This window comes from Fragaria vesca, linkage group LG7 (assembly GCF_000184155.1).
Source record: "Fragaria vesca subsp. vesca linkage group LG7, FraVesHawaii_1.0, whole genome shotgun sequence".
Taxonomy (NCBI): domain Eukaryota; kingdom Viridiplantae; phylum Streptophyta; class Magnoliopsida; order Rosales; family Rosaceae; genus Fragaria; species Fragaria vesca.
The window spans coordinates 14147986-14161562 of record NC_020497.1 but is presented as its reverse complement, the minus strand read 5'-3'; the positions used below and the strand labels follow the sequence as shown (position 1 = coordinate 14161562).

Genomic DNA, 13577 nt, shown 5'->3' with positions numbered 1-13577 from the left:
CTGATGTAATTTGATTTCAGCAACATGTAACTAAATCCCCAAAGCAAATCCACAAAAATAGAAAAATTGAATGGCTGGATCTTAAGGGAAAACACCCATTCGCAGTATGAGAAAAAGAAGAACCCCACAAACAAGTATGGGGATGCTTTCGTTATCCATTGAAATCGAGTAGGAAAGTATGAGAAATCAATTCGAATGAAAATCTGGTTTAAGTTCAGATAGCATGGTTTGAGACTAACAAGATGTATGAGAGGAGAAGAAGATGAACAGAAGTATAGAACTGGGTTTGAAGAGATTTGAGAGAAAGAAGAAGATGAACCCGTTTCGAGAGGTGTGAGGAGAAGCAGAAGGAATCGGTTGCAGTAAGGATAAGAGTTCGGATGAGATCAGGCTTTCATCAAAACAGTAGGATTGATTCATTTAAAATCCAATGGCTGAGATTGAGTCGTCCCTTTCTGTCCCTTAAAAAATGTCTCGCAGGTGAGCAGCCCTGGGTAAATAAGAGTCAAATTTAGTTTTCACTAAAACTTGTAGTTAAATTTAGCTAGTATTATGGAGTAGGTATGGAACTATGAAACTATCCGCTGGGAGATAACTATCCACGTAGGGTGAACTATCCGCGCGCTTCCTTTCTTGCAAGATTTAGTCGGATCTGGATTTGCCAACCAGCAGCGGCTGCTGGTTGGCATATTAATTTTCGATTTAGTCAGTCTCCCTCCAACGCTTAAGTTAGCCATCACGGATAGTTTGAGAAATGGAGAGAGTGACTGAATTTAGTTAACTCGAGGGTGGAGGCCAAGGCCTCTATTTATAGGTGTGCACCTCGAATTTAGTTAACTTGATGACAGCTGGATCACATTCAACTAGGACCGTATCTGTGCGTCCATGTGTACGGCCCAAGGGCGCTTAGCGCTCATTGAAAGCTGCTACAACGCGCACGCAAGTCGGAATAGATTGCCTTAGAGTAATTGTCATCACCCAATCGCATCTCCATTTTCTCTAAGCCAAGCGGATGTGTGATGTCTTTGGCTCGTGATCAATGAATAAGAAATTCACTATTGACCCATTGTCGATTAATTAAGATTGCTAACAAAAAAGCTATCGATGAAGGCAGAGACCAAGAATTTCGTCATCGAATACATGGACGCCACGATCATCCTTCCCATAAAAGGTGGCAGGTTACCTTCTTATTAAGCTTTCATTGGGCGATCAACTGTTGCCAACTGTTCGCTAGCTGTATCCTCTGAAGGAAGAGGGCACGAGTGGGAACACCACCCTCAATTGTGCCAATGATGGTTCGCGATCAAGTGAGGGGAGGTGAGGGACCAAGGTCTTCCAGCTGAGGTGGAAACCGGTTGTAGTTGATGTTGATAATGTGTTGTTGACAATTAACGGGAGTCGTTCATGACAGGGTGTTTGTTGCGAACGCTGGTAGAGAAAAAAACGTGGCTATGTATAGTGTGTGGGATTTAAACGATTTGAACGTGTGAGAGGCGTTCGAGACCGCCAGACAATGTTAAATGTTATAGAGTGAAATATAGGGTAGCAGAAAGTGGCTAAGTATGGAACAATCCGTTGGGGGAGAGCTATTTGCTCTACTTACTTTCCTGCAAGATGTGAACGAATGGTTAAAGGGGAGACAAGACATATTAGGTCGTTCCCCCTCTGGCGCTCAAGTCTGCCATCACGGATTGTTTGAGGAATAGAGAGAGGAAAAAGAAGTAAGTTACCTTGAAGGTAAGGGTAAGGGTGCACATCTTAGATGTAGCTTAGTGATAGCTGGTGACGGCGAGATCACACTCGCTTGGGACCGTATCCATGTGTCCACGTGTCATTCGGTATGTATCGAGTATTTGACTCATAGGACACCGGCCCCGACCTATTTACACACATTCAGGATTTCGTATGGTTTGGGACAATCGAAATTGGACCTTGCATATATTCCAACTTGATCAGTGTCGGGTCGATCCGAACAATATCACAATTAGTTTCTCGGTTCTGATTTCACAGGTCTAGAATGGTGTGTTTGGATGTTGGTGAATTCCCGGGAATATAATCAAAAATAAGGAATTCCTAATTTCTGACTCTTTCCATCGTTTGGATTTTTATCCTGTGAAATTATCAATTTTTACGAGAAAATAATCGTGGAATTTGAGAGCTTAAATTTTCAACTTGAATTCCTCACAAAAGAAGCGTCATTTGTCAATTCCTTTAACTGAGTTTAGTCTAAATACAATTATTGTCATGTTAAAACTCTATATCATATAATCCAAACAATGAAATTCTCAATTAATAGAATTTAAATTCAAAAAATTATAATTCTTGTGATTTTAAAATTTCTATGGAAAAAAATTATTTTATCCAATCACAAACAGAACAATAGACAACAATAGAAGAGAAAAACCCTAATGTGCGGAGCACTCTGTGCTGCACACCAAAAGAGCGCCGCTACTCTTCTAATCCCAATCGATTCTGATCGGAGTTTAACCCAATCTCCTTTCATCCCATCCCCGAGTTCTTCTGCCTCTAACCCCAATCACCATGCCAAATTTCATTGATGATGTCACGGCGAGTTTCGCCGCATCGCTCGCCCTTGCTGGCAAGGAAGTCCTTGACGTTTCTCGCCGATCTAGAGCGGCATAACGCCGCAATACGCAATCCCATCTACTTGCCAAGCCTCTGATTCCGAAGCGAGTTGATCCAGTAGATCTCTAACAGACTTTCAAGCATATTTGGACGCTAAACGGGAAATTCAAGGTTCAGGCCAAACCTGCTGGTTTGTTCCTCTTCTCGTTTGATCTCAAGCGTGATCAGAACTGAGTGCCATGGGGAGGACCATGGTACTATCTTCATATGCCTATGATTGTGCAGGAATATGATGGTTTGATGGATTTCGATGAAATTGATATGAATCGACTATTCTTCTGGGTTCGAATTGAGAAGATTCCCCCAAAATTAGAGGTTTCGAAAATAATTGAGGATGCTGCTATTGTTGCTGGTGACAACCCCTTTGTGGATTTGCCGATGCTTAACTCAACTGGAGAAGTTAGAATCCGGGTTTCTAGACCCCTTGATCGGCCTTTCATCTTTGAGAAGGTACTCAAACTTGCCCCTGGTATAGTGAAAAATGTCTTTTTTACTTTTGAGAATTTGGTTGGCATGTGTTCGACTTGTAAATTGTTAGTGCATAATGATGGAGTTTGTAGCTCCAAGCCAGCGATGGTACAAAAAGATAACAGAGTTGAGTTCTAGCAAACTTGGCGAACCCAAACTTCTCACAGGGCTTGCTCAAGTTCACAAAGACAAAATCTGGAGAGACAATGGCCCCAAAACCATTGTAGCCTCTTGCTAAGTCGAGTCTGAAACGTAAATCGGTAGTCCTCAAAAAACCTTCTCTTGGTTTGATTTCTGGTGGTTCATAACAAGATGGTGAATTGGAGGTGGGGATTAAACAAGTTGGTGGGGAAAGCAACAAGATGCCGGTCATCCCTGGTGAAGCTCTAAAAGAAGCAGTCCCTGCTGCTGATAAGGTACTTGCTGACAGTACCAATGTATCAACTGTGGTTGCAACTGCACCGGTGGCAGGGGCTATGACAACCCAGGTCAAAGCTAGTGAACAGGTTGTTTCAAGATTTTGAAAGTGAAAATATTTTGTTAAAGAAATGGATGTCAAAGACTAATGTGAAGATGGCAGGAAAAGAAAATTTGAAGCCTGTAACTTGTGAAGTTGGAGAAGTTGTCAAGCGCCCTCGATCTCCCCTGAAAGAGCTCCCTCACAATGTTGTTGCTGCTACAGCAAGTGGTAAGAAATCTCGTGCGAATATTCGCTTTCGTACAAGTGTTCTTGGCCTCATTCAAGGCCCTAATGACAGCCTAATCATGAAGCCGGCTTCGTTGATTTAGCTAAAAATGAAGAAGGGACGTCCTCTCGGATCCCTAAACAAAGCACCCAGACAGAGCCCACAGGTAACAAAACCAGATGATGTGAGTGTGTTTTGCCCTAACACTCCTCCAAGCCCTGACCTAGAGGGCAAAAATACAATATAAAAGGTGTTAGTGCATTGATAGCTTGACAGACTGTGCGAGTTGGATGCAGCAAGATGGATTTATAGGACTAGAGTACCGCAATTGAGCGTCTTAGCTCTAGTCTTATGTTTCTCTAGTATCTTATTTTGTTTTTAGTTTAATTCTGCTAAGCTCACTTGAATAAGTGAGCTAATTGTCTAATGTAATAGTGCTTGGATGTCATTCTGGCATGAGTTTATTAATAAAATTCATGAGCTGCTTCCCCTTTTCTCTTAAAAAAAGAAAAAGAAAATAGACAACAATAGAAAAATGAGAAACCTTTTGGCACAAGTATAAGATGGAAAAAAAAAAAAACAAGTATAAGAAGCCAGATTGGTGGGGTCTTTGTCCGAATAGGATCCCACACACTGTGAATCACAGAGAGATCAAACCTCAGTCTCACTCTGAGTCTAGTCACAGAAACACAAAGATATGGAGGGATTCAAGTTCGAGGAGGAGGAGTTCAGAGCTTGCTGCGGAAGCACCCAATTCGCGAAAGAGATGGCGAAGGCCTCGCCTTTCTCGTCTCTTGAAGAAGCCGTAACTGTTGCCAGAGACGTTTGGTTCAACAAGGTCGACGTCACCGGTTGGCTTCAGGCTTTCTCCGCTCATCCTCAGATCGGCCACTCTCCTCCTTCTTCTTCTCACCCCACCTCTGCTCAGTTCAGTTTTCTCATCCTCCTCTTTCTTTTTTTAAGTTGTTAATTTATTTTTCTTGATTTTTTCATTAGATTATGCTCTAGCAATTGAGAATTTTGATATGCATTATTGAAATAATCGAGATTATTAGTTTGTTTTAGGCTCTTACTGATAGGCTGGATTGTTAGTGTGATATTCTGTTTCTTTTGTTTGATCTAGATGAGTATGATCATTAGAGTTGATGTATTATTTGGTTATGGTGTTCCTGGACCACTGAAAGAGATAAAGTAGGTAGCTTTCGGTTTTGATTCATCGAAATCGTTGTGGGTTTTGGTAGACTTTTTGTGGTCGGTGTTGTCGGTGAGTTTGCTCTAGCTTGCTGAAAGTTGATGTGGTTGGTGCTTTACTTGAGTTTTGATGTGTGTTTGTGGATGTAGATTGTAAATTTGATAGTCACAGTACTAACTAGATAGTAGTTACTCAACTCAGAAGACTGGTAATATTCTTCTGTGTGGCTTTGTTGAATGAAGGATCTGAGTTTATTGGTGGGAGGAAGAATAAGGGTTTTGGGGATGTGCTATGATGGAAATTTTTTGTGTCGCTTGGATGGAAAGAAACCGAAGAGGGTGTGTGGATCTGAGGACGGAGGGTGCTTCTTAGTCTTGTTATAGGCTTCAGTTTCTTTGGAGTTGGGGATAATGCTTTTTTGCTATGTTTTTGAGTTGCTGTTGTCTGAGTTTTGAGAGTTCATCATTTGATGCTTTGGCTGAGTCTCTTAAAAAAAAATATTATTCTGTAAGGTACTAGAAGTGACAATTTAGTAGCAAGGGATATTTCTTTGTTAGAGAACCAACTTTCGAGATTTTAATTGAAGATGTGGCTCTGTCATAAGAAGTATGCTATCAGTAGAATCTCTTGGGAGCACAATTTTGTAAGGATGAGCCAACATTCCCTGTGTATTCAGCATATAGTTGGTAGTTGTGGGGAAAGAATTTTCGGTAGGGAGCAACCATATTCAATTCATTCCAAGACTGTATGGAAAACAGTCAGTTTAGTGGGTTGAGAATGAGATGACAGGAGATGAAAGTTGGAATCTTCTGGTGCTGTTTTAAAATATTAGTAGCAAGAGTGATCTGGGATATGAAAGGGATATCTCTTTGTTCGGAAATGACTTGGGAGATTTCCGTTGGAGATGTGATGCTGTAATTAGAGGTTTGGGACTTGAGAATATGGTAGAAGCGGATATTTGTGTTGATGGGAGAACAGCTTTGGAGATTCCATTGGAAATGTGGTGGTTTAACAAGAAGTATGGCTACTGCACAGGATTGAGTAGAAGCCTACGGTAGGTGTGTGGATGAGCCAATTTTCCTGGTTTCTTCAGCTTAGTTTTAGTGGGGACCAACCTTGGAATGAAATCAGTCTTTTTGAATATTGTTCCAAAAGAGTGAGGTTGGTGGTTTCAAAAAATTACGAGAGGAGATGGAAGTTGAAGTCTTCTGGTGCCTTTTTGGGTAATTCTTCTAAAACATTCCTGAATGATGATGAATCTAATCCAGTTTTGCAAGTTCCATATGGAGACCTAAGGTTCTCCTATGTTCAAGGTGTTAGGCTGGTTGGTGGTGTATGGAAGGGTGAATGCTTCAACCGAGGAAGCCAAGTTATTGCTTCTCTTCTAGTGTGTCATAGGGGAGAGTCGATCATAATTTTATGCATTCTGAAAGTACTTCTCTTTTCTGTCAAAAGCAATCTGCTTTCGGCAAAGGGGAGAGAGTCAGTCCACTGGGGTTGTAGTGTGTTGGCTATCATTTGGGTGTTTTGGATGGAAAGAAATAGAAGAATTTGGAAACCACATAAATGCAGGAGTGCAGTAGCTGTTGGAGAAAGAATAAGCTATTGGTCAGCTCTGTTGGGTGGTTGTGTGTTTCCTGCAAATGCTCATCTCTCCAAAGGATCTGCAGGTAGTTAGAATACTGTTAGGCCAGGGATACGAGGTGGCCTACATCAAAAGTCTTCCTTTTTGCATGGTCTTAATGTCTGTCTGATATCATCTAGTATCCATGTATACTTGAATCCTTCCACCAAACACTCCTCCCACCTTCTCTGTGATGTGTCTTTTAAAGCCTTCTGAATTCACTACGTATGTTCAAACCTAGATGGATAAATGAAATACTTAAGTGGAGTTGTTGTATGCAGTGCTGACTAGTTATATATAAGAACCTCTCTTTTTTTCATGTTTTAAATAAGAAACCATTGCTTAATATGTAGTGGTTCTTATCTTTCGAACTACTCTAGTTTTTTTTTTATATATCTACTTATTTGTTTGAACTATCAGTTCAAAGGGCACTTTTCACACACTAGTGGAAATCATAAGAGATACATGAACGCTCCGAAATCATTATCTGCATCTATAATATGAACCACTCACACTTGTTATTAAGCGATTGATGGGTAGCCTTGCATCCTCTGTATCTCTTTATTATTGGCACAAACAATTGAGGACATTGAGCTTTATTTCTACTCACCGCTGGCTAAAATTGACTTTAGAAAAGAATAATCAGCCCACAGATAAAAAATAGTTCAACATAGGATTTAAAGAACACATATAAGGGAGACACATGCCCTCCCTGGTCCCATGTAGTTTTGCCTCTAATCCTCACGCAGTGAATTCCCATACATGAAGAATTGAATGGATTTGAATGGATGAGATTTGAGTTAAGGTTCTATTGCTATCCTTTCTTTACTTTTGAATGTTTAAAAGAAATTGTGGTCAATTTGAGTCCTCAATTGCTTAAGCCAAGTTATGTTTGAGATGGGTGTATTATCAAGATGAGAGGCCTTGAAGTTTTCAGATCCCTTGAAGTCTTGGTAGCTGTATACCCAGTAAAGGATAAGGGGGAATTTCTGTTTACTGTTTGAATTTGATACTACTTTAACCACTCTACTTTTTGTTTCTCTTTTATTATTATTTGTTTGCATTCAAGTAATTAGTGTAGTATTACTTTTGTAGATGGAGCAAAGGAGAGCAGTCAACTGCTATTGCAACTGCTACTAGTTCTAGCTTACAGGTCAGTATAATCCTAACGCTTTCTTCTTGATGTTAAAGAACAACAAAAAAGAATATACAGACATATAAAATGTAATAATATTAAAAATGAAAATTACTTTAATGTTTCCCGTTATTTATTTGACTGAAGGTTTTTGATTTGCTATAATTTACCTGGCTTTCACAGGAACTCTCTCAATGGAATGCTAGATACAGGGAAAAGTTTGGGTTTGTATTTCTAATATGTGCATCGGGGAAGAGCACTGATGGGATACTTGCTGAATTGAAGGTAGTTTTCTATTAAAGTTGATCTCCATTTCAAGGTAAACTCAGGATTGTAGGGAATGGTTAATTGAAAACAACTTTATCAATAAGTGAATAAATTATTGCAGTATCAATTGGCATGTAGTAGAGACTTTTGGTTTCCATGTTTTGGCTGATTTAAAGTCAGAGTGATTTGCTATAGTTTTTGTCTCTCAATTCACAGCTTTACATGTAGTTTGTTGCCAATGGACTGTGTATACACTTAAGTACAGTGATGTAGGACAGAGCAAGGGTAGGTGTTATTATGAATATGGTGTGCTAGGAAAGTTAAAAGCATAAGAATTAGAGAATGTTTAGAAGGCAGAAGCCGTTTAAAGTATGATTATGGTGGTGCAGTAGGAAAGTTAGAAAGCTTAAGGGAGTATGTTTAGAAGACAGAAATGGTTTGAAGCCGTCTGTAGTCCTTTTTGGGTATAGAGAGCAAAGGGACAAGAAACCGCTTTGGTTGTAGTTAATTGGTACAACGCAGCATTTACAGTATCATGTCTTCCTAAGTTTTATTGAATGTAAAGTGAGTTTGATGTTATTTTTTTCCACCAAACCTAGTTGTCCACTTCAGTTTAGCTTCCTGCAAAAGCCTTTTCAGCTTTTAGCTCCTCTGCCATGTGATGCCACATAAAGAAACTCACCCAGCCATATAGCCAATCCAGGAACACTTTGGCATTTCTGTCCTCGTTGAAATCAGCAACTTCCTGTGTAACAATCCTCTGGACCTGGCTGTCTTGGTTGTTTTTCTTGTGTAATAGCTGAAGATGATGAATTGATACGTGAATATTTCATTGTCTTTCTTCTTCTCGTAAACCACTGGCGATACAGATAACTTTGGTTGAAAGCGCATTGGTAACCATTGTAATAGCAAGGGGAAGAGTTACTCAGAGCTGGTAGGATGTTTTGCTGCGATACAAATATTATGATGGATAGAGCAGGAGTGGGTGTGAGTATGGTTATGGTCTAGAGCTTAAGAAATACAGTATAAATGTTTAAAAATACAGTATATTTAGAAGACAAAGATGGTCTAAAGCTGCTGTAGATTACTTCAGAAGTTAGGGAATAGTGAATAAAGGTGGAGCAAAGAGACAACAATGTAGGAGAGGAGATATCATAGGCACCAAGCATTAATAATCTCTTACTTCCAATATGATCAGGCTTACAAGAGATAGCCTAATGTGGGCCTTATACTCATAGAATACCAAAGACTCTTTTAATAACGTCTCTCTTGGACTAACCTAAGACCTGAATTGACTCTTAAATACTCGTACTAATTACTATTATTCATCATCTATCACTGATTTGGACTCTTTGCCTACCAAGGAGACTTACGTTGCTTTGGACCAAAAATAGTCTTGGACTTGCAAGGGTATTTCTTTTCTAACAAAGTGGTGGCTACTGCATCATTCTTAGAATCTTGCCTGTTTTCGTTCTCTATCAGAACAGTGACGAACATAATAGAGAGTGTATTACCAAAAGTTTAAATAGTTAAAGATAATCAATAATTGAATTGTACATGTTATTTTCGATAGTTTTGCGTTCGATAGATATTATGCCTGGGGAAACTGACAAATGAAGTTGAAAGCCCTGTGATATTTATGCTGATGTTTATTTTTCAGTTCCCTTGGAATTACTAGGTCCCATAAATTGTTGCTCAAATCACTAAGTTTACTTTTCCTCTTTGCAGAAACGATATCCAAATAGGCCTATTGTTGAGTTTGAAATTGCAGCAAAGGAGCAGATGAAAATAACAGAACTACGTCTTGCGAAACTTTTCTCAACTAAAGAAAAGGTTCCTTCCACAGGCAACGTGAATCCCTCAGTTGCTGCAAAGAAAGTGGAAGGTAATTTCATTTCCAGTTGCTCTATTTTATAATTGTATATAATCAGGATGATGCTAATGCAGTCCTGCATATTGTATCATTTTAAGAGAGAAACATTCACTTTCTTTCCTTTCATTTTGTTTCTATATAAATTAATGCATTTGTTGTTTTCTGAACCCTAGAAGATCGTGTAAGCATTATTGGAGGTCATCTAAGTGCTTCTTCTGACATTTCAGCTGTTAAAACCGAGACTCCAACTCGAACCCGTCCACCCATCACAACTCATGTCTTGGATATTTCTCGAGGATCTCCGGGTGCAGGCATTGAGGTATGTTTAGAAATGTGGAAGGGTCATCAACCTCATCCTGTATTTGGCGAGTCAACTACAGGCGGTTGGGTATTTCAAGGGTCTTCAACTACGAATAGTGATGGGCGAAGTGGTCAGTTGTTGAGCATATTTGATGCGGTGAACCCAGGGATATACAGGATAAGTTTTAACACTGGCAAGTACTGCCCAGGCGGGTTCTTTCCTTATGTATCCATAGTGTTTGAAATCAGGGAGTCACAGAAGTTGGAACATTTTCATGTTCCTTTACTGCTGTCACCATTCTCATTCTCAACTTACCGTGGAAGCTAGACTATGTTTTAGGTCAGTTGACAGATATACTGTGAATAATTGTACTTCCAATCTTACTTTTGAATATGTATCATGTATGTAGCCAAAGAACTGGTTTGTTGTTATGAAACTAAAACTTTTGGAATCTCAAAATTCTATTGGAAACCGAAAAAATTGGTTTGACGTGTTGTAGACTTGTAGCGCTAAACTAGAATCTGCATTGCTGACAATTTCCTTCATAGTAACTTTATTGAATTAGTTTCAGATTGTTGTGGCCAACGTTGACAATGTTTCCCATATCCGGTTCATTTCACTTAAACAGAGATAATATTTCCCTCTGGTAGGATCCATGAGGGGCATGGTGATCCATTTTGACCTGTTTGAATTGCATTGTTGGCAGGAAGAGCAAAGAATTTGATTAGTGATGGATACAAGAAGCCAGATTAGGATTGTAGGCAGTTGAACCTTATTTGACTCTCAGTTTGAGAGGATTAAGGGTGCCTTCAGGGATTGTGGGTTATTTGAGCATTTAGATGAGCTCCTAGTGAATGAGATGAAAGAGGTGAAGGCGAGGGCAGAGCTTTGCCCAAGAAGCTGCTGGCTTTGTCTATATATACTGCCACATGCCTATGATTGAGGAATCAGCTTTGGTCACTAACAATTCTCAAACGAAAAACGTAGGTGTAGTTGAAGTATATTCAATTCCAAAGAGTGAAAGAGTAGTCGAGCAATCAATCCCTGTCGACAAATTGCCATTCAATGACCTTATTTAGGTACTTAGGCCTTCTCCAATCGAAGGTTCAAAGTCTATAATACAGACCATGGTTGTACTAAAGCCATCTCCAATCTCGGTAAATTCTATCTCTGCCCTCTGGGTCTAAATTTAGACCATCATTTAGACCACCAAAAACTGACCCACTTTAACTCAATCAACACATGTTCTTCAATTTCCACTTCAACTCAGTCATTTAGACCTTGAACGATCGGAGTTAGAAAAATTATAGGTCTAAAATTTCAGGGCATGGTCTAAGATGTACTAAAATAGACCATGACGATTGGAGATTTGCCGCAGTATTGCATGGCGTTCCCTAGCCTATTCCCCTTCTTGAATAATGAAACTTGCATCACACACCATACATAAGAATTCAGCTTAAAAACCGGACCTTGAATTAGCATTGGGGGGTTTAGATTAATTTTAGAGTGCTTAATGATAGTCCCTTCAAACATCATCCACAAATTTGTACTTGACATCTGCACCATGTCGATCCTATTACATCTATATATATGGCACAATTGAGAATGCCCCATTGGAGCTTTATACTGTACAACTCCTTTGATTTAGGTTGTTGTTGAAAAGAAAAGAAGGCAAAAATGCAGGCTATTAAGGACAAGATCAGTGAAATGGGAGCCATGAAGCAGGTCAAGGAAGAGGCTAGGGCTGAAGAGAAGGTACAAGACCATATATACTTTTTACATAGATCATTATACTTGTAGCCTTTGACAAAATAATATAGGGTTTCGTATATGGATCATTTGAAGTTGATGATATAATGCTGATCGATGTCCTTGCTTGTTACGGGGAAATTGGGTTTCAAGTATATGGGACTTATGTTGGAAACATGATTGATAAAAAATCAAATTATATAACCATGTAGTTTTAGATCCCGTCGAAGAAAAACAAAAAGGGCAAACATCATTTGGATAGTCCCCCTTGTAGAGCTTCTGTCCCATGACAAGTCTCCATTGATGTCGATCAGATGTGCATATATAGATCATACATGACTGATCGCCTGCTCTCTTCTTATGTTTTCCTGCTCTCTTCTTATGTTTTGGTATAATATATAACAGTCTAACGCTGTCATTCCAATAATCTATAGGCCGAGAAAGAAATAGCGAAAGCCCGAGCAGACATCGCTCATGAGGTGAGATTGGCAAAAGAGGCGGAAGCAGCAATGTCGCATCATGTCGCCAAGGCCGGAGAAATTGCTAGAGCCGGAGAACACATGGCGAATGAGCAGTTGGCGAAAATCGGGGGATCTGAAGCAGCGGCCAGGGCAGGAGGAGGGGGTGTTCCTAATAACGCCGCTTCTAACCCTCTTCCTACTTCCAACATGTCTCCCCCAACTTATAACAAAATGTCTTAGTTCTTGCATATAGTACTCTTTACCTATATACTATGCATGTACTCTGATTCTTTGCATGCATATAGGTTTTATGCATGAGTGTCCAATGTAATTGTCTATGTCAATGTTCGTGATAGGCTACCTAATACAATTTCGCACCCCATATGCGAGGTGTGTATACGTATAATGTAATTGTTATAAGTTGTACTGGAAAGGTATTATAATACAGATGTAGATGTATAAGATGACTGATGAGCAAGTCGATAAACAACATGAATCTTCTGAAACATTCTTTTCCAAAATCATCCTGACTACTAATCAGGGTCTTTCCCCTCTATACAAGTTATCCTTTCCTGCATCTATTACGCCAAACACTATTCATTTGAGCAGGTACAAAACTTTCTCAAACGTCACATATACGTACACATACCATTTCGAATTGTTAATAAAGTCGCAATTGAGGAGCTAACTAGAAATGCATGTAACCCGTGCTTTGTCACGGGTTTTGTTCTTGTAAAGAAATAAATTAAATAATTAACAGAATTTGTCATACAATTTTTAAAAAATATCTATGATATATTAATACTCAAGTAAAAAGACATCATCATACCCTCCCTCTACCGACTAAAGGGTAGATAAAAAGTTTGTGATACAAGATCACAGTGATATATAGAATAAGCCTAATCATTTAATGTTAAGGTACTCCCTTATTTGTGAGCCTAATATCAATGCATGACAAATACTGAATAAAACTAAATTTTTAAACTTTTGGGCAAGGAAGCCCAAAAGTTTCAGTAACCTCAAGGCGACGAGGCCCATGATCATTCTTCAGATATCCATGTCCAAGCATCAGCCTAAGAAGGAAAAACCCTAGCCACCACCAAGATGGGTTCGTCACTGTCAAGAAGAAGGGATTCGGCAGTCGACGTCCCAATAGCTCTTATTGCAATCTTACG

The 13577-nt window shown here is 39.4% G+C and overlaps 2 protein-coding genes across 3 annotated transcripts; both read left to right on the top strand.

Annotated features, from left to right (window-relative positions):
- The first annotated feature begins 4416 nt into the window (after nt 1–4416).
- LOC101294984 (uric acid degradation bifunctional protein TTL-like) lies at nt 4417–10680 on the top strand. 2 transcript variants are annotated; one of them, XM_004307258.1, is made up of 5 exons: nt 4417–4727; nt 7712–7769; nt 7935–8036; nt 9747–9903; nt 10119–10680. In XM_004307258.1, the coding sequence occupies exons 1-5, from the start codon at nt 4498–4500 to the stop codon at nt 10517–10519; spliced, it is 948 nt and encodes a 315-aa protein (XP_004307306.1). In that variant the 5' UTR covers nt 4417–4497; the 3' UTR covers nt 10520–10680. The 2 variants fall into 2 exon arrangements, with proteins under 2 accessions (XP_004307306.1, XP_004307305.1); XM_004307257.1 differs by having other exon boundaries at nt 10065–10680.
- Nucleotides 10681–11807: 1127 nt separating this feature from the next.
- Nucleotides 11808–12868, top strand: LOC101294700. The gene is made up of 2 exons (XM_004307256.1): nt 11808–11947; nt 12376–12868. The coding sequence occupies exons 1-2, from the start codon at nt 11870–11872 to the stop codon at nt 12640–12642; spliced, it is 345 nt and encodes a 114-aa protein (XP_004307304.1). The 5' UTR covers nt 11808–11869; the 3' UTR covers nt 12643–12868.
- Nucleotides 12869–13577: the final 709 nt, after the last annotated feature.

What these genes read in the sequence shown, in the direction of transcription:
- LOC101294984 (XM_004307257.1), top strand. Translation starts at nt 4,498, where the DNA reads ATGGAGGGATTCAAGTTCGAGGAGGAGGAGTTCAGAGCTTGCTGCGGA. An exon ending in GGATACTTGCTGAATTGAAG is followed by an intron (nt 8,037 to 9,746) that starts GTAGTTTTCTAT and finishes TCCTCTTTGCAG; the next exon opens with AAACGATATCCAAATAGGCC. An exon ending in TGCTGCAAAGAAAGTGGAAG is followed by an intron (nt 9,904 to 10,064) that starts GTAATTTCATTT and finishes TCTGAACCCTAG; the next exon opens with AAGATCGTGTAAGCATTATT.
- LOC101294700 (XM_004307256.1), top strand. Translation starts at nt 11,870, where the DNA reads ATGCAGGCTATTAAGGACAAGATCAGTGAAATGGGAGCCATGAAGCAG. An exon ending in AGGCTAGGGCTGAAGAGAAG is followed by an intron (nt 11,948 to 12,375) that starts GTACAAGACCAT and finishes AATAATCTATAG; the next exon opens with GCCGAGAAAGAAATAGCGAA.